This window comes from Salvia hispanica, chromosome 4, assembly GCF_029641045.1.
Source record: "Salvia hispanica isolate PSC_SH4W2 chromosome 4, Shi_PSC_v1, whole genome shotgun sequence".
NCBI classification, from domain to species: domain Eukaryota; kingdom Viridiplantae; phylum Streptophyta; class Magnoliopsida; order Lamiales; family Lamiaceae; genus Salvia; species Salvia hispanica.
Window position 1 is genome coordinate 34,051,146 of NC_142695.1, and position 21,020 is coordinate 34,072,165.

Consider the following 21,020-nt stretch of genomic DNA (forward strand, 5'->3'; position numbering starts at 1 on the left):
CATAGAATTAACCCCAAGGCCTAAAATCTCAAGTTTTACTCCATGCTAATAATAGTATTAATATTTTCCTCCATAGTTCCTATTTTTCCTCACTACTAAAATAAATTATAAAATGTAAAACTAGCATAACAAATGGGACCTAAAGTTATGTCTAGCGCTCCATTTTCACACCCCATAAATTGCGGTTAGCCACAATTATTTTCCTCATAATTTACCTTAATATAACCAACACTTTCTCTCACCTTTCAATCAGACTCAACAAAGAAGAAGAAAAAAAATACAACCATTAGAGCAAAGCATCAAGAGAAAAGAAACCAATTATTTTAGCAATATAATGAGTTTGCAAGTGCATCTAATTTTCCTAGCGGCTGCGGTTGCTGCCTTAGCCACCATGGCGCATTCGAGCTCCTACGGTATGGGGCAGGGGTTGGTGGCGGATTCGATGGAACACCTAGACCAAGAAATGATGATGGATGATCCTATCAGGCGCCACTTAGGTTCGGCCGGATACATCAGCTATGGCGCCCTTGCACGTAACAAGGTCCCCTGCGATAAGAGAGGGCAATCCTACTACAATTGCAAAGAGCACGAGGCCGCCAACCCCTACAGCCGCGGTTGCACTAGGGTTACAAGCTGCGCTAGAAGTACCGTTTGAATAATATTTTCGCGTTTTATCTTGTTTTATGTTCCGTATTTGAGTGCTTGCATGGTATTATGGGTAAATCTGTTTTTCCATTGTTGGATTTATGTATTTATTTATACATGTTAATTTTCCTGTTTGTAAGGCTTTGAATTACCTACATCTTACCTTTAAGCTTAATTATCTGGATTTGTTTGTCATTTAGTTTTGTTTTCGTTTAAGGTCTCAAAATTGAAATTGCAGAGTGAGTATCAAAATGAATCCTATTTATTCATCAATACTACATACCTTTTGTTCATTTAGTTTCAATATTTTTTTCATGTACTTTTTCCATCTTTTTTGGTGGAAACTGTTTTTTCTATCTTACATTTGAAGATAAAATTTTAAAACTAAAATGGATTTTCACAATAGCCATCAAAATCTGAAAAACATAAACTCAAAATATAGATTGTTTAAGACAAAATGTGGGGGAGAAGGTAGCAAATTGGCCACAGCTCATTTTAAATCCGTTCTTGCAAGCTAATCAATGAGAGAAGCACCCATCAAAACAGCCGCCACCATCGCCTATCCTGATTTCGCTGCACCAAACAACGCAAATTAGCTGCTCGTTTACAGGTCTCCTGGTCAGAGGGGAGAATGACGAGCTACAATAAAACAAGGGAGGGAGGCCAAACCTTCTGGTTTTGATTCTGCTGGGATTGCACTAATATAGGCTTCGGAAGAACACTATTGTCGATGTTTTGCAAGTACGGTTCTATCCTCTCCTTCAGCATCTCGTTTATCTGCAGATTGAGTGAAGAGCATTCTCATCAGCCAAATCAGTAACCAAAACAAACAGCAACGATGAAAAGAAGCAAACCGTTGTGTCATGTTCAACGAATATGGATATGAAGAAGTATAGGATCAACGAAATACCTTCTCTTCACGCCACTTTGCTTCCCACTGCTCATCCAATATCTTGTCAGCAATTTCTCTCTGTGCATTAAGAAGAACGGTCATCTCGTAGAGCTTTTTTGGATCTTTCAGGTCTTCATCAGTCCAAGAAGACGCATTTAGTGGAAGGTCCAAGTCCTGCAAATATGCTTACATGAGAGAGCAAGAGATGGGGAAAGGGCTATGAACATGCGAGTGTCGTATGCTTCTATAAATCACAACAACAATTACTCTTTAGCCATTAAGAAAAACACAATATTTGTGCAACATTTGAAGAGTTCCAGTAGAAAAACTGACATCAACAATTACGCTATACGTTCCGATTCTATATGCAATGTGATCCAGACTTGAAGTCAGTTAGTGATTCAAACTAGTAACACCACGGTAAATACTTGAAACTAGAAGTGACCAGAGAACTCAAGAAAAACATACATACCCCCCAGTTGTCAGGTCTCGGGGGTGGATTGAACTTTAGCACTTCTGTCTCCAGAGCTTTCTTGGCCTTGTGGTATGGAATGTTTCTCACAATGACGGGATCATCCTTAGCACGGATGGGATCAATTGAGATTAATGCCTGCCAAGTTGATACAGTTAGCAGGGTGACTAAAATGCCTACCAACTTTCCTAGGTTGTCATGGACTAGGTAGAAAATTATCCTACCTCTTGCAAATATTCCCACCCAGGCTTCCGTTTGGTTACTTCATCTCGGAGTTGGTCATACCGCCTAGATTCCTAAACCATGACACAAATTATCACAAAACTATATAAAACAAAAATATACAGAACAAATCAGAAAGACCAAATCCCACAGCTAATAGCCAAAAAGATCACCATAACAATTTGAAGTCAAAGCTGAGTATGATAGCAGTTTGTGTTTTATCTTCAAGGCAAAAGCACAAAATTCTAACATACACAAGGAAACAGGGGAAGGCAGGCTGCATATGTCCATACAAAGGCTGCTCAAAGTCTAAGACCCAAGTAAGATAATGATTATGATATGGGAAGGTCTCTTGCAGGGACCTGAATGTCGATCTTATTTTATCAATGCATAAGAGTAGTCTTTTCTCATGGAGTTTGATGGGTAAGAACACAAAACCATAAACTTTTGTTTGAGAAATTTGAGGAGCTCGAGAATATTCACATGCTTTCTAACCTTTTGAGCACTTTCAACCGATTTAAACAAAGTTTTAACATAAAGGAAACTGGTACCTTGTATTCCCACCAGATTTTCTGCTTGACATCTTCATCATATTCGAAACCTCCAACAATCTGAGGCAAAGTTATCAACCAGAATGCACCAATGCTTGGGTCCTTCATACTATGAATTATATGCTGCACAAGTAAACAAAACAGGTAAGGCTGCTGGCAGTATGTAGAATCTAAGCAAAGATTCATGTTCAACTAAGGTTACTTCTTTAATTACAGTGTGGCATGCAATATCATGGATAGGAACGGCTGTGTGTGTTGTTTAGGGGGTGGCGAGGTTAGTTGAGGATCCATTGATATATCCCAAGGATCAAACTTCTGATTTACAGCTCTCACGTTTTACCCGTCTACACCACGACTCTCCAGAACTTATGTGGCAAGGACCATATGTAAAAGATTGAATCAAGAAAAATTCACAAATTCCCAACCTCTTTTATCCAGGAAGATGGCTCCGCTGTCGTAAGCATAACAACAAAGTACAACGCAGGAAGAACATAATGAATTTACAAGTTACATGATTTCTGATGCTAGGGATTAGTTCTATTTTTGTAGTTCTATTTTTTCTTATTTTATAATCATTTCCTTTGGGCTTTTAGATTTTTGAACATTTCCATAGGAATATATGCTTAATTTGAGTAGTAAAGTTAGATTCTGAAAGACATCTGTCTTACTATAATTTGTATGAATTTCATGGAATATGTACCACAAGGGCTAACTTCCACTTTCTTAAAACATAACACCTCAAAGTTTATAACTAGACTGTGAGAAAACCAGAAACAAAAAAAAAGGCACTGAATTCATCTAATGTGGAAAAAGAAAACTAAATATCACTGACCTCGTAAGGGTAATCCATCTTACGCATGATGCTATAAGCTTTCCACGGGGTTTCCATTATCTGAAAAAAGTCAGACGTGGAATAACATGACAAAGAAAGATATGAGCTGAAGCAACAAATATATCAGCAATACCATGTGCAGGCGACTAAAATTTAAACCAACACAAAATCATTAAATATATCCATAAATGAGAACACAATGGCAGCGAATCTTACATCATCTGCAGATATCCTAATTGGTGACTTGCCTTTGCATTCGGGACATTTCATGACCCCCTGCAAATAAAGATTTGGGACCGAGAAAATGATAAACACCAAGGATAAAACCCTTCTAATGCTTGTAAAGTTTAAGCCCAAGGGAGTGTATAGGTGCAAGAACCTAAAACCAGATATTACTTTATCATCATATAATTGTTCAAAGATGTGATACTATTAAAAACATGATCATATATGAAATTAAAACAGTTCCCTACTGTCTCAAAGGATACAGTAAGGAAACACTCACTAGCAAAGTTGCAATAGATATAATTGTGGGTCATACCGATCCATTACAATCTGGACATTCTTTAGATGGCAAGGGTAAGTGGTTGAGACTCGAAGGAAGGTGAACCAACTCAGCTCGGTTATCAGCGACTGCATCAGCAATATTTTCAGCTGTTGCCTTCTCACCACTAAAAAAGTTATCAATAACAGAGTATTGAAGTATCAGCTAACAAAGTGAGATGCAAAATTCACACAAACAATAAATAACATCAAATAATCAAGTGCATGGAGTGAATCACCAAAGACGAGTAGTCAATTAAAACTTTTAAATTCTATATCTGTGCAATGGCTCAACATCAAGTTGTACTTTACTTACTAGTTACTATTTACTAATTACTATATATGGCAGAGCACAAGAACTCATCATCATATAATTAAGTGACAAGTAAAGAGACGGAAACATGGATATACATAGAAACTGAAATATGAAAATGTTTGATGAAACTGACTGTTTGAATACAAAATTTCCAGAGCCATGACCAACATAAAACAGGTAAAGAATCTTATAATCTGTACACTTTATTATTTTCAGCTTCATTGTGCTAAGCAAGTTTTTAAGCGTTCGGCTACCTTCTCAAAGTATAATTCTTTACTTGGTATTGCACCCTTCCAGAGCCTCTGCACATGGTGCACTGCATAGCCTGCCAACCACAGCAAGTTCGACAGTTCCTGCATTTCAAAGATTGAGAATTTAGTTTTTAATCAACATGTGTAGTTAGCTATAAGACACCATGTTGACATGGAGTATATGAACAAGTACTAGTGGTTTTTCCTTAAAGTTGAGCAGTAAAACACCATACAAAGCACACAATACATAATACACCAAGCATTAATCTCATTGACATGGAAGCTGTGAGTTTGTGACATTTGAAAACAAAAGCAGATACACATGTTTTGTACTAGAGAGGTGATACATTGAATGGATGAGGTGATTGTGAAGTGTGAGTGTGAGACAAGCATAGATAGATGTACAAAAACACACCTACTTGTAACATCAAAGAATTATAGTACTCCCTCCATCCCAACTAAGAATAATACACACAACCACTTTTTCTCTTTCCAATTAAAATATTAAACTCTCTTTCCCTCTCCATTTAATACTCACATCTACCTTTTCGCTCTCCAATTAAACACATTATCCATCAACCCTTAAAATTCCGTGCTGACTAAGAAATGTGTCATATTAGCCGAATATGGTAAAATGCTAGAAACCTTCTTAAGCCAAATTAAAAGCAATAGAGCTATCAAGTGAGATAAAAAAGGCAACCTCTGACATAAAACCTTCTTTCCCAATTCGATTGCAATATCATAAGTCCCAAGAGTAGCAATTGCCTGAAACCAGCTCAAATTCATCAGAGCAGTAAACGTACAAGCTAAAAATCTTCTCTTTTATCCAAAGAGAAAGGAAGTAAATAACCCAAAATTAAGATAAGGTTCATTGAAATTGAAGGGAAGAGGGGCGGCATACGAAAATGGCGGAGTAGGAGAGCTTGGAGATGAACTCGGGGACGCCGAAGCCGCGGGGGGCGGAGCCGGCGATGTCGAAGGGGAGAGTGAAGGGGGCGAGGACGACTTTGACGGGGAATTCGAGGATGTCCATGAATTGGTGGCCGTAGCGACGCGATAAGTTCTTGTACTGCAAGTCCATGAATCTCTGGATGCTCCGAACCAGCTTGTCTGTTCCCCGCGACATTTTTGCAGAAGGGAGTGAGGAAGAAGAAGATGAAGAGGATGTAGTGGTGCTTGATAGATAAAAGAGGATTGATTATCAAATTTTTGGAGTATTTTGGGATTTGGGGTTTTGTAACAAGTATAGCTAAAACTCATTCCAAAATTAATTTTGATGGAAGAGAAATTTTAAATTAAAAAAATTAATAAATTTTTTCTCGTGAAAATCATCTCAAAACTTTAAATTAATGTAATTCTCTCGATTTAAATTATTTTTTCACAAAATATATATTAAATTAAAGATAATTTTATAAGGATTCCAACGAGGTCTCAATTGCATATGTTCCGACAATATTCGGGTGATGAAATTTGAAAAATTATATTTCAATTTTCGTGCATGTTGATAAGCAGATTTTATTAATAAATGCAAAAAAAAATCTAAACATAATGTATACAAAATCTCAATATTGTGTAGGTAAAATATCAATAAAAATATGTTGATATTTTCTTGTCCTTGTGTTGATATTCTCATGTCATATATTATTGATATTTGTAATACACAATGTTGATATAAAAAAACACCCATGAAAATTATCATGTGATAACATAATGACGATATTACCCTTTAGTTGATATTTTGTCTACTATTTATTGAAATTTGTAAGCTTTAATCTTATCCACTCATTTTAAAATCCAAGAATGTAGAGTTAGTCTTAGTTTTGGATTAGGGTGTTATAAGCATTAGAATAAGACTCTATTATACAATTATTATAAATATGATCATAAATTATTTGTTTAAAATATAATTCAAAAACAACAACTTAAAACATAAAATTAATGTTAAAAAAATGAGAAAACATGAAAATGGAGAATAAAATATTTAGATCTATTTGATAAATTGGTAATGACTAGATATAGATAACTATTTTTAAGACAATGTCCAAGGTACATTAAAATCTAAAATGGGATAAATAACTACTCTAACATTACTTCAAAACCAATCTCATTTTTGGTTTTTGGAAAAAAATACCTATTTTTAGGTTTACACTAAACTCAAATTCAAATTTTTTTCAAATTTTGTGAGTAGAAAAGGCATAATATAGAGAGTATTCTTTTAGGTTAGAGTTTAGTGTAAATGGTTGGAGTAAAATAATACTCCCTCCGTCCACAAACAATAGATCACTTTTGTCATTTTGGGACGTCCACAAAAAATAGATCACTTTCTTAAAATGGAAAGTTTATCTCTCGTACTTTTCCCACTTTTCCTTCTCTCTCTCCTACTTTACTCACTTTTTCTCTCTATCTCTCTTACTTTACCTACTTTTTCTCCTCCTCTCTCTTACTTTACCAATTCTATCTTAAAACTCGTGCTATACACAAAGTGATCTATTTTTTATGGACGGAAGGAGTATTTGATATAATATTTACAATAAAATGGGTTTGAGCCATTGGAGATCTATTAGCCTTGTGTTTTGTCTATGTAGTCGCAAATTTCCCTCAAAATACACCGATATTAGTCTAACAAATTTGGCCAAATAGCATTTTTATCTCAATTTATTTATCTATCAAAAAAAAGTTTCTCTTTCATATCCATGCATCATTCTTCCACCATATACTCCTTCCCCCTCAGATAAACAAGCAAATAAAAAACTTACCGCTAACATTTTCATTCCATAGGTGCTTATTCATTTATCAAATCTTTCTCTCTTTTCTTAATTATGAAATTCTTCGTGGGCTATTCAATTTGTTGCCTATCATCACAAGTAAGCCACTGTCCTCTTATGATTTCTAATGTTACCTTTCTCCCATGATTCTTTCCTTTCTTGTAGCCTAAATTCGTACCACCGGCAAACCCACCCCATCCTAGCATACTTCCAATGGAGAACATTGATTGTGTGTTATCCTTCTCAATGGAGTACATTGATCACTACCATGAAGAAGATTGAGGACAACAATAATAGCTTCGTTTTCATTGTTGACATCTGTGCTGACAAGATGAAGATATAGAGCAATGACGGACCCAGGTGGGGTCGGGTGGGGTCGGCCGGCGGTCCGTCGATACCTCCGAGAACCTCACAAAATCAGCCGTCGACCCAGCGCTGCATCAGTTCCGACCCCATGCTTCGGCTTCTTCGTGTCCACGGAAGAGAAATGAGGAAGAGAATTGAAGAAAAAAGACTAGGGGAGAGGTGAAATAGTTTCAGCAAAGAGAAAAAGCATCATGAGAAAATTGGAAAAGGTAGAAAAATTGCAGAAGTTCAAAAAGACGAAGAAGAAAGCGGCGCACCACCGTAATTTCGTTTGAGTAAACCTAGGGAATTTTTTAATACAAAATTATTTTATTTCTTTCTTTTAATTGTAAACTTAAATACTCCGTAGTATTTTAACACGTGTTTGCAGTTTGTTTGATTTAATTAATGTTTTATTAATAGTCCAAGTAAATTGAAAATGTGTAAAATATTAAAAATAATTGTCATTTAGTATGATTCATTAATTTGATTTAATTTGTAGTTATATAACAATAATATTTGTAAAATTACAAATAAAATTAAATTATTGTATGATACTTTTTTTTTATATTTTCATGAATACTAGTATTATTAAATTACCGTGCTTATATATAATGAAATATTTTAATTTTATTAATATATATATATAATAATTATTTAAATATTAGTATATTATATATTATTAATTATTTTTTGACCCCACGAGTTCGATTTTCTGGATCCGTCATTGATATAGAGTGTTCATCAAGAAAATGTACGACATTAGATGAAGAAGGTTAACACCCTCATCAGGCGTACGTGAAGTTGACGCTGGACTATGATGATTTGGATGTTGCTAACAAGATTGAGATCATCTAAAGAAGTTGCACCCACCTTGCTGTTTGGGGCACCTGCAACGCAGCTCGTTGTGGGCTCAAACTTGTCTCACTTAGACGAGCTAGTGTTGCGGACATCTCGTCTCGCAAAGGGCCTCGATGTGGAGGGGAGTGGGCGAGACAGAGCGCCCCGCATTGCGGACGTCTCATCTCATAGATTCCGTCAATTAGTGACAGATTATATTTTGTAGTAATATGTAATCCTTTACACTAGAGGAGCAAGTTTTGTATTGTTTGAGTAAAATAGATTTTCAACTCCAACATAACTTTCACTGTTTTGTGGAACAAATGGATGTTTTATAAATAGGTTTTCAACTTAAAGTTTCTTTGTGATTTTGAGGTGGGACTGCTAGTTTTACGCTTAGAATGGAGTTTTTATTGATTTTTATATAAATTAGTTTGATTCCAATACAAAATCAAAGCTTAATCTAGCGGTAAAAATGTCTTGAAAAATCATGGGGTCAATAGGTTCAAACCCCAAACTCAATATTTTATTTTTCTCATTTTAGTGGAATTTTTTTTATATGCTTTTTTTTTCTAATAGCATATTTATAATTTTTGTAATAATGTGAATTTAATTTGAATAATGTTTGTATCTATAAATTCAACTAAATTAAAATTTTATTTAATTATATTTCATGATAAATAAATTAAAGTATAATTTGAATAGAAATTAAATTGTGCGATTTATGCATTACGAATTTAATTCGAATATTATTTTAAAATTTTATTAAAATTAATTTGCATGTGAATATTTTGTTTTTAATGGATCTTCTATTTTAATTCAATGAAAATTTATTTAATTAAATTTTAAAATAAATAAAGTAATATTTTAAATGAATAGAAATTAAATAGTTAGACCCATAGATAGTGAAGAGAAGAGATGGTTAAGATATGAAGAATTATAGGTGTTATCTCTTAATTAAGAAATGAAGTAAAAAGTGGTGTGTAAGACTCATGAATAGTGAAAAGAATAAATGAATAAGAGACATAATTGTAAATAGGGATGTCAATTGGGCTAACCCGCTCGGGTTCGGGCCAATCCACTCGGGTTGTCGGGCTATTTGGGTGCGGGTTATTCGGGCTGTGAATTTCTCAGGTTATGAATTTTCGGCCCTAATCCTAAATCTTCGGGTTTCGAGCTAACCCACTGGCTTTTCGAGTCAATAGTATGTTGCTTTCCAATATTCTAAATTATTAAAAAGCAAATTGTCGTAAATAGTAAAGTATTATCAAAGTGATTAAGAGAAAGAAAATAATAGCAATTGAAAATTAAAACAAAATAAATAAACATATCGTTTAATTAATATCATACATGAATCATACTACAAGTAAATGGAAATAATGCATTTCATATAACCTTTAACTTTCAATTTGAGAGAGAAGACATAATTACCATATATTCTTCATATCAATGTTGTATTTAATATTGATATTACCAAATGTACTTCATATAAGTATATAATTCAAAATTTTAATTATATTTTTATATTAAATGCTCAACCTGTGGGCTAACCCGCAATCCACCCGGGCCAACCCGCATAACCCGCCGACCCTAACAGATTAGTCCATGTAGCCCGCTTCTGAATATGGGTTGCGATTTTCCGACCCTAACCCTATAATTTTACCGGGTAATTCGGGTCGACCCGTGGGTTTCGGGCTAGATTGATATCCCTAATAGTAAATGACCTTATGCTTTGAACTCTAATACATATTGTTTGTATTGAATTGGTATTTAATTGATATCGGAATGAATGAATATTACACGGTATTTGTATATCTCATAATATAGGAGATTGAAATATGACTGCAATAAAAAATACTCCATTCATTTTATAAAAGTACATATTTTATCTTTTTTAGTACAGTCCATATAAGTATATTTTTATGAGACGGAAAGAGTATAATATAGAGTACTAGTGAAATACTTTCTCCATCAGCATTATTGAAAAGAAAGTTATAAGCAAGACCTTTTTACCATTTATAGCAATAATGAATCGGGACTCATAATTATAAAAAATCAAAATAAAAAAATAGAACTCATACTATTAACTTAGAAGCAGTATCAACTATCTACAAAGTAAATATTCTCTATATCTTTGTGATTTAAATCAAGAGTCCAAGCTTGGTCACATACGACCTTTAATACACAATCAGAAAGCATAACCGGCGGCGGACACTGTCCAGACGCCTTGAGATACAACCATGGATGCCATAAACGGAGCTGCCAAAACAACATCGCACGCCTATTTAGAGGGCAGCAAAGTCAAAGAAACCAAGGCCCTCATCGCAGAGCTATGCCGCCACTTCTACCACCTCGGCTGGGTCTCCGGCACCGGCGGCAGCATCACAATCAAAGTCCACGACGATGCTATTCCCAAACCCCAACAGCTTATCGTCATGTCACCATCAGGTGCATACTACTTATTCTATGCCAAGATTCGATCTTTATGCTTAATTGATATTGTTTGAATGATGATTGTGTGTTTAATTGCTTTGTTTGTTTAATTGATTTGGGTGTTTTGTAGGTGTGCAGAAGGAGAGGATGATGGAGGAAGACATGTATGTGTTGTCCACGGATGGGACTGTGTTGTCTGAGCCACTGTCGAAGCCATGGCCGAATAAGCCTCCTAAATGTTCTGATTGTGGTCCATTGTTCTTGAAGGTCATGTGAATTCTTATATGATATCATTTGATTTTGTTTAGGTGTAGCCATTTAGGGCTGGTGATCATGTGAAATGGGGATATATGTTTTGAAATTATTGATGTATTGAGTTGGAATGTTCCCTTTTACTTTTTGGGTATTAGCGCCTAATATCACGAAACTTTCCAAATGTTTTTTTTTTTCACACGAACTTTAAACGTGACATAATATCACAAACTTATATAGTTGTTGCATTTTTATCGCCAAATCCGACTACATAATCATATCTGCATTCTAGGGACTTTATAATCACATAACTATCAGTTTTAAGTGATAACTATATATGTTCGTGATATTATATGCCAAGTGTAAAGTTCGTGTGAAAAAACAAACTTTTGGAAAGTTTCGTGAGCGCCAATACCCCTACCATTTTTTACTAGGCTAATACTGCTAACATGAAGAATTAAGGTAGTATCATGAGCAGATTAGTCTGTCGTTGTGAATTGTTAGAGCATGAAAGTGAATGGTTAAATCATGCATATGCACAATTTATATCTGCAGAAATTGAGATCTGGTATATGCTGAAGGTTGAGTTTAGTCACAGGTCTTATCACAAGATGTCAACAATGAATTTGAAAAGCAATATTGTCGCATTTTGCAGGCATATGAATTGCGTAATGCAGGTGCTGTCATCCACAGCCATGGCATGGAATCTTGCCTTGTAACAATGCTCAATCCATCTTCAAAAGAATTTCGTGTATGGGTCTTTGATATTCTATCCTAAATGAAAACAAGGATAATTTTCTGTTATACTTATATACTTATGCCGTCCTTCTTTATCTTTCTATTTGCAGATAACTCATATGGAAATGATCAAAGGAATTCTAGGGCATGGTTACTATGACGAGCTTGTTATTCCAATCATAGAAAATACTGCGCATGAAAGAGAGCTTACCGAATCTCTTGCAATAGCAGTACGGTTTCTTTTCTCTTTTTTTCTGAATATCGACTTTACTGCTTGCCCGCTAGGTGTGGACATGCTAACAAATGTCTTTGACCAATACTGACCGTCTTTTTATATAATTGTTGTTGAAGAACGAAAACCAAGAGGAACTGCTTAGATGTTTATGAATGCCTAGTTGTAAGAATAAATAAATAATTTAATAACACTGCTATCTCATGTGGTTCTCTCTGTTTAAAAGTTGGCACATATGAAATTGTTAATAATTGATATAATGTTATCTTCGCTGCATATCTCTGTTATGGTTGTGATATTTCATTTATGTACAGATTCAACGGAAACCAATAAACCAAATGAACTGTATTAACTAAACCAAATATAACACATGGTTGTGATATTTCATTTATCTGTACCTTGTATTACAGATAGAAGCGTACCCAAAAACCACAGCAGTCCTAGTTCGCAACCACGGAATATATGTGTGGGGAGATTCATGGATTAGTGCTAAAACACAGGTGAGCATGTTAGATAGTGATTCTTGTATTAGTATTACACAACGAAGAAAAGTGTACCTAGAGTTTATTCTCATTTTTTATATTAGATGTTCCATTCAAGAATTTCAATTCTTTCAGGCATTAGTTCAAAGTTTTCTTTTTCTTTCTTTCGAACAAAAGTGTGAATGAGTACCCTATTTTTCTTTGATCTTATATGAGAGTCATCATCATAGAACTACTTATACTATGTTTATGTTTTCTGCTGAAAATTGGTTAGATTATTGTTTTACCTCACAACAGGAAATCTACTTTTCTAGGCTGAATGCTACCACTATCTATTCGATGCTGCTATTAAACTTCATCAATTAGGCTTGGACTGGTCAACCCCGTCTCACGGTCCCATTCATCATCCTGGTGGAGGGCAGTCGAGCCTCAGGAATGCTGAACTCTCTGCAAATGGGGGCACCCTTTCTTCAAATAGTGGAAGTGGACAGCCAAGGGTATATTTTAAGTGATTCTTTGTCATGATACGACACATTCAGCTGATTATGCATTTTTGTTACATGATATGAGTGCATTGCAGAAGTGCATTGTACTGGACATCGAAGGAACTACAACTCCCATATCATTTGTAGCGGATGTTCTCTTTCCATATGCTCGTGAAAACATAGAAAAGCATTTGGTGCTGACGTATGATACTGCAGAAACACAAGATGATATTAAGCTACTATGTGCACAAGTAAGCTGACCATTTGACAACTAGTAGTTAGCTTGTCCATTGCCTTATGGCGTTTGTTGTATCAGGTAGATGAAGACTTGAAGAATGGCGTTGCTGGTGCTGTTCCCATTCCGGTTGATGGAGGAAAGGAGGAGATAACTGGTGCTGTAGTTGCGAATGTGAGGGCAATGATTACAGCTGACAGGAAAATTACTGCCTTGAAACAATTGCAAGTAAGCTGTACTTCTTCTTCTATACAGACTTATTAGACAGGAAAAGGAAATGGGAAACTAATAATGTGGTCCAATGAGTGAATGTCGGTCCCATTAGCGAGTCCTGTTATATTCAACCTTGTCAACATTGATTGGATAGAACTATTTGTTTATAAATACTTGGTGGATAGTTTCATTCATGATAACCCTTCGTACTCAGTCATGCTTATAAGGATGTTACAGCTCATTTCTCAACTTCCTGCCACGTAAGCTAACTAAATACACAACTAAGCTGTCATTTTCTAACTGCTATTAACTACCTAGTCATTGCTTTTTCAGCTTCTTCTCTTTAATGAAAACTTCTAATAGGACCGACATTGCAAATTTCCGAAAACATATTATCCATTTTAATTTCTTATACCTACTTTTGTCCAGGGTCATATATGGCGAACTGGATTCCTGAATCATGAGTTAGAGGGAGTTGTATTCGATGATGTTCCTAAAGCTCTCGAGAAGTGGCATTCTCTTGGAATAAAGGTTATTACTTTCATCCAGCATTACCTTGTGCGAATCCATCTCCATGAATTTGTTTGAGTTTTTGTTTGGCTAAACTCGCAAACAGAAAATCATTCCTGTGAGAGCCTATGTGATAGACAATGTTTATAGGCGTATAAACTCTTGAAGGTTAAAGATTAACTCAATTTACATACAGGCACGGCCTGGAGATGTACATCGGCTTCTTGAATCACCATGAATTTTTTAGTAACACGGGATTTGTGGTTACTCTATCTCACATTCGCTCTTCTTTAGGGGTATATATATTCGAGTGGGAGCAGACTAGCTCAGAAGCTCTTGTTTGGCAACACTAAGTACGGGGATCTCAGGAAGTACTTGTGTGGGTTTTTTGACACCACGATAGGGTAAGGCATATCGACTTCATATTCTTGCATCCCGTCCTCTGCCTAGGCTGACATTTCTCTTGGTTCTATGAAAGGAACAAGAAAGAAACTAGTTCCTACGTGCACATTACCGAAACTCTAGGAGTCGACAACCCATCAGAGATTTTGTTCCTGACTGACGTCTACGCAGAAGCTACAGCTGCAAAAGCAGCAGGTAACATTCCCAGCTCCCCTAACAAATTTTCTTGAATGTCAAAAACTTATATTCATCTCCAATTTGGATTCCTTGATCACAATTTAGATTTACCGAAAAGTGCTTCTTTGCAATATGTGGAGAGTGACGACAAGTTGAGGTGGTGCCATATAGCGTTTTTTTGTCTGTTTTTATGACTGAAAATCCCGTGTTTATGTAGGTATGGAGGTGATAGTCTCCATTCGGGCTGGAAACGGACCTCTTCCAGAGAGTCATGGCTTTCGGACAGTGGAGTCATTTTCGGAGGTCTGAATGCACAAAGCTGTGATGTGTAAAATTCAACACTCTTTTGCTGGAGGCCAACTTCTGCTGACTTTTCCTGTTTCTACTCAATTGTGCTTTCTGAAAATAAAAACCATACAAGGAAGGATCTAATGTTGCTTTTTCTCCCAACTCCATGCTTGTTTTTAAAGTAGCAGTCTTGTTAAACATCAGTATCAGATTGTATTGTGTCATGAAACCAAATCTTAAACGCAACAGTGTATTTTATACTTCCTCTGTTTGTCGTTAGGAGTTCCGATTTACTACTATTTTAGTCGTCTTTCATTAGGAGTCCCAAGTAATGGTAGGTCTCCACTTGTGTCACTCACATTTTATCATAAAACTGATACTCACTTTTTTTCAACAAATATGAAACATTTGGTTTTCAGTATGAGATTTTGTAATTTTATGAAGAGAGAGTAAAGTAAGAGATAAAGAAATAGAGATGATGTTGTTTCTATTTGAGAAAATATTTCATTTTTAATGGATAATTTAAAAATGAAAACGTTTCATTTTTAATGAGATTGAGTTTAGAATTTTTTAAAACTCGTGCCAAATTCAAATGACATTTTTAACGGTGGACTGGTTATCCGCGTTTCATGAGAATTGAGAACAGTTTGATACAGAGAATTATTAGCATTTAATAACCTATAATCAGGTCGAATCAGATAGTCATGTATATGTATAATGTATTCATACATAAAGAGAGGTTATTAGCATTTTCAGCTAATCAGTCAAATCAATATAATAATGCCAATTTTTGCTTCATATTCAATCATCGCAAAATTTAAGGGCCACTTCATCCAATCATTCTATGACTATGGTGTGGGATATTTTTAAAATAATAAATAGTACTAGTAGAAAATAAATTCGATTTCCGTGATTTATTCATGGTCACTTTCGGGAAATTTCCAATATATTGAACTAGTTTAATAATTGTGTCTAAACATTTTATTAATTGATTGAAAAATAGAGAAGCTGAAATTGGGAAAGATAATGTGGAAAAAGGATCCACTCATCCACTTTGGTCCCTTTTTTGACATTTTGTGTTTCATCAACAGCTGGTCACACATGCAATGCTTTTTACTTATGCCACAAAGAGAAACAATATAGAGTCAATTGGGATATTTATTATTTTAAAATACATTTTTTCCGATTAATAGATCGAAAGTTGAATCGATCATAATCACCATACGTATTTTTTTAGAGTGTCTCCGGTGGCGCCCTTCCCATTAGGACTTCCCATAAAAATTTTCTGTCACGTCATCACTAGCCATTCCCATTTCACTAGGACTTCCCACTGCACTAAGACTTTCACTAGGACTTCCCGCAATAAAATTAATTCACTATTAAAATTAGAATTTACGGAATTTAAATTCGACACGAATACGAACGAGGAAATGCGAATATTTCATTAAAAAAAATATACATCATTCGGAAAAAAAAATTACATAGTAGATTGGAAAAAAAGCAACCACATCAACGTGCACCGACCCGTGCATACAATCTATGCTGCCCAACATCCCAGGGAACCCGTGCACCGACCCGTGCATATTTATCAGCCGCTGGCAGTCTTCGGGGCTCGGACGCCGAAGATACTGATCCCCGAATATCAATCTAACGCCCGCGCAAAAATTCAGCAGGCACTCAACGACTGAAGACTCGCCAATGTGGAGGTACTCGTCGAACATGTCGGCCGGGCCTCCGTACACCAGTTGCCTAATTGCGGCAGTGCACTTCTGTATTGCCGTGAGTCCGGGTTTGCCAGCCGCATCCTCCCTGATCCGGGTTTGCCAGCCGGAATAAGGCATCCCCAAAACGCGGCTGCGGAGCAAAGTAGTCCTCATACAACCGAATATGTGCAGCAATGTGGTCCCGGGGTACATGACGTCGGTGATGGATCGGCCGAGGTATCGCCGCCGCCGCCTGCTGCCGCTGCCGGAGCAATCGATCAATCGCCTCTTGCACAACGAGATCCAATTCATTATCACTATCACCACCACTATCACTAGCGCCTCCGCCACTACCACTCACACGACTACTCGCCATTCTAGATATACTTGAAAAAAGAGGTTAGAGAGAGAAACTTGTCAACACAAGTGGTGTGAATGAAATGAAGTTCACCGAGCCCTATTTATAGAGTTTCAAAAAAAATAAAAATAAAACGCGGACGTCCGACCTTCGCCACAGTAGCTGACGTCCGGTCGGACGTGGGGGTGAGGGGCGAGCCCATCCGACGGGCACATGGGACGGGCGTGGGCGCCCTTCCCGTTCACTACGGTAGGACGTCCGCCATTGGAGACACTCTTAGAAAACCATGATGATTTACTTATTTACACTAAAGTTTTTGTTGGTCCATCTAATAATGCACATCTAGCTTTGTAAATCCCCTCAGAATATATATATCTTTGGCTAGAATTTATCAATGTTTCTTAGATCTTCTTTCTCGGCCAACATATATGTAAATGTATTGAGCCCATAATAAAAAAATAATTGGAGTCATAGTAAGATTATCTAATATTGAAATAGAAAAGATTGGTTTTAGATACATACTCCTTTGGTTCCATTTAAGATTGGTTTTAGATACATACTCTTTGGTTCCATTTAAGATGAACATAACTAATGCAAATGGTCCTTAAAATTATACATTTCACACGCTAACGGTCCCTAAAATTTGAAAATATCATGGGCAATCCTTGTACTAAGGTGTAATCACATTTATGGTACTTTTACGTAGTTCTTTTTTTTCTAAAAGAGTGAACTACATAAATGGTACTTGATCTTTCAACTTCGCATATAAATGGTACTTGATCTTTATTTTATATCGTTTTTGGTACGTATAAATCACATTTTCGGTACCTGATTCGCCCCACAATACCCTTTAAACAAATTCATTTTTCCATTTGTATCCTAAAAGATATTTTAGGCATTGACAAAACTAGTACCAAAAGTGATATTATAATATCTTCTCTCATTCTCCTCACCCTTTATACTATTATTATTAATCAATATTAATATTATTATTTTGATATTATAAATTAATAATTAATCTATTTTTTATTATCATTTAAATATACTTAATCATTGTGATTATATTTAATTACTATAATAATATCATTGTTATAAAAGTAAAAACTAGTAGTAATTAATAATTAATCAATATAGCCTTAATCAAAATTTAAAATTGTGAATTGCATTCATAATGATAAAGGAGTTAAATATTTTTAGTTAGGTGTTTCAACCCTAAAATGAGTATAAATAATTTAATTAAAAATATTCAATTAATTTAATTACTTTAAATAATTAATTTAATTAGGTATTTTGTTATTGATTTATATTATGAATGCAATTAAATGTATGTATAAAACACTAAAAGGAAAGAAGAAAAAGAAGAGAAAAGAAAAAAGAGGAAACATAAACTATGAAGAAAAAAGAAAGAAGAGAGGAAGATAAAATACTAAAAAGAAAAAAGAAAATGAAGAAAAAAGAAAGAAGAATAAGCTAAAGAAGAAAAAAAGAAATAAGAAAGGAAAAAAAAATCACATAGTTGGTTCTATTTAATTGAAAATTTCAAAAATATTCTCCATAACAAAAAAATCACATGTTTGGTACCTAGGGTTATTTTTGTCATAGGATACCAAAAACGATGTAAAATAAAGATCAGATACCATTTATGTGCGAAAATAAAAAATCAGGTACCATTTACATAGTTCACTCTTTCTAAAATGATACTACTATATGATTATATATAGAGTGAACTACAAAAATAGTCCCTGGACTATGTGTTTATCTCGCCAATGAACCCTGGACTTTAAAAATATCTCCAGACAACCCTGGACTAAGCGTTTATCTCGAAAATGGTCATTTTTCACTGTTTCGTGACGAAAATACCCTTTTGGAAGGTTTTGGGGGTTTGGACAATTTAGTCTTTTTACATTTTAAATCTGATATTATTTCAGTGATGTACTAAATTTGATATTATTTCAAAATTATCATTCTTCTTCCCTTTTTCCATCCTTCACTTTGTTTCTTTATTTCAATATTAGATTTAATTTTATAAAATTAAATTTTAAATTTCAATTTTTAAATATCAATAAATTGTTTTAATTATTAAAATAACTATTAAATAACAAATTAATAGTTTTAATCAATATTTGATAGTGTCTAATATTTAATCAATAAGGTACGATGACGTCTTAGTTTTAATCAATATTTAATAGTTTTAATCATAAATAGATCATATAACACGATTTATTCCGAAATAAACATGCATCTAATGTATAGGAGAATTTGACCAAAAATATTATGAAGTTGACTAAAAATTTGATACTACTAAAAATTTGATATAGGAGAATTTTTGTTGAAATTTTCTAGTTAATTTTGATTGTTTTCAAATTAATAAACGAAAATTATATTAGTCTTACATTAGATGCATATTTATTTCGGAATAAATCGTGTTATATGATCTATTTATGATTAAAACTAAGGTGTCGTTGTACCTTATTGATTAAATATTAGACACTATCAAATATTGATTAAAACTATTAATTTGTTATTTAATAGTAATTTTAATAATTAAAAATATTTATTGATATTTAAAAATTGAAATTTAAAATTTAATTTTAAAAATTAAATCTAATATTGAAATAAAGAAACAAAGTGAAGGATGACAAAAGGGAAGAAGAATGATAATTTTGAAATAATATCAGATTTAGTACATCACTGAATCAAATTTAAAATGTAAAAAGACCAAATTGCCCAAACCCCCGAAAACCTCCCAAAAGGGTATTTTCGTCACGAAACAGTGAAAAATGACCATTTTCGAGATAAACGCTAGTCCAGGGTTGTCTGAGGATATTTTTAAAGTCTATGGTCCATTGGCAAGATAAACGCATAGTTAAGGGACTAATTTTATAGTTCACTCTTATATATATAGGCAGTGCAATATGGGAAGTACATACTTTTGTTAAGTGTTTACTCAACTTATTAAAATTAACCACATAATATGGAAAAACATTTGATTTGTTGTTGCAAGATTCTAAAACATTAAGATAATTCCAACTTTCAAGATATGTGATTCTTGGAAAAGAATTCACTCAACAAATTGACAAAAGCTTTGTGTGAGCAAGGAGAGAGAATGAATGAGTCTTCGCAACTTGCAGCCTTGCACCTTTTCAATGTGGCTATGCTAGGAAATTTGTTGGAGACGTATATTTGGATTATACACTAGTATACTAAGGTATAATGATGTCTCAGATGTATAGTATACTCAGGTATAATGATGTCTCAGATCTTAGGCATACTATGATAAATTAATTAAATTATATTCACCTTTTAATTTTCTAATAGCGGCCGCTTTTATATTTGGGTAGACGACATCCAATATGTGTGGTCCGCATTTTATGATTGGACAGACAATATTCAGTAATTATTTTGTGATTATAGTGGAACTTCTTATTCGGGTTTGAGTTGCAATGTGATCATCACTCTCTATTGGATGAAGGTTGACAGATAATAACCTCATGTTTCTTGCTCTTTTTTTTCCTATTGTCATGTCGGTACATTGATTTTATTTTTATTATGAATAATAATAATAATAAAATTATTATTATTATCATTAAGTGCTTTTGTAATGCTAACATAAATTTTAACATAAATCTAAATGAAAATTTGCTAGCCCAAAGAACAATGTTTCATCGCCTAAAGTTTAGATATAGTAGCTAAGTAGCAGAAATGATATGTGAAGAGGTGCGTAAACTTTACTCGGAATTAAACTTAGGGAAGAAAAAAATGTAATATAAAGATTTTAATAGAACTTAGAAGGATAATTTAGGGGGAAATTTAAATTACTTTGTAAATTAAAAAAAAA

The 21,020-nt window shown here is 34.4% G+C and overlaps 2 protein-coding genes across 2 annotated transcripts; one reads left to right on the forward strand and one right to left on the reverse strand.

Annotated features, from left to right (window-relative positions):
* Positions 1-1,048: 1,048 nt before the first annotated feature.
* EMB2737 (embryo defective 2737) lies at positions 1,049-5,937 on the reverse strand. Its single transcript, XM_048089290.2, has 12 exons — positions 5,626-5,937; positions 5,425-5,489; positions 4,728-4,826; positions 4,156-4,285; positions 3,831-3,890; positions 3,615-3,674; positions 2,783-2,905; positions 2,234-2,305; positions 2,010-2,147; positions 1,556-1,711; positions 1,315-1,422; positions 1,049-1,218 (listed from the first exon to the last, which is right to left on the reverse strand). Exons 1-12 carry the CDS (start codon positions 5,848-5,850, stop codon positions 1,183-1,185), a joined length of 1,272 nt encoding a protein of 423 aa, XP_047945247.1. The 5' UTR covers positions 5,851-5,937; the 3' UTR covers positions 1,049-1,182.
* A 4,871-nt stretch (positions 5,938-10,808) lies between these two features.
* LOC125196500 (haloacid dehalogenase-like hydrolase family protein) lies at positions 10,809-15,381 on the forward strand. The gene is made up of 12 exons (XM_048095033.2): positions 10,809-11,122; positions 11,238-11,374; positions 12,015-12,110; positions 12,208-12,327; positions 12,740-12,829; positions 13,126-13,308; positions 13,392-13,547; positions 13,613-13,759; positions 14,174-14,275; positions 14,549-14,658; positions 14,733-14,851; positions 15,051-15,381. The coding sequence occupies exons 1-12, from the start codon at positions 10,915-10,917 to the stop codon at positions 15,140-15,142; spliced, it is 1,560 nt and encodes a 519-aa protein (XP_047950990.1). The 5' UTR covers positions 10,809-10,914; the 3' UTR covers positions 15,143-15,381.
* The last annotated feature ends 5,639 nt before the right edge of the window (positions 15,382-21,020 follow it).

Coding starts and splice junctions, on each gene's coding strand:
- EMB2737 (XM_048089290.2), bottom strand. CDS start 5,850: ATGTCGCGGGGAACAGACAAGCTGGTTCGGAGCATCCAGAGATTCATG. Junction 5,490..5,625: donor TCTCCTACTCCGCCATTTTC/GTATGCCGCCCC, acceptor AGCTGGTTTCAG/GCAATTGCTACTCTTGGGAC. Junction 4,827..5,424: donor AAGAAGGTTTTATGTCAGAG/GTTGCCTTTTTT, acceptor TTTGAAATGCAG/GAACTGTCGAACTTGCTGTG.
- LOC125196500 (XM_048095033.2), top strand. CDS start 10,915: ATGGATGCCATAAACGGAGCTGCCAAAACAACATCGCACGCCTATTTA. Junction 12,328..12,739: donor CCGAATCTCTTGCAATAGCA/GTACGGTTTCTT, acceptor CTTGTATTACAG/ATAGAAGCGTACCCAAAAAC. Junction 12,830..13,125: donor GGATTAGTGCTAAAACACAG/GTGAGCATGTTA, acceptor CTACTTTTCTAG/GCTGAATGCTACCACTATCT.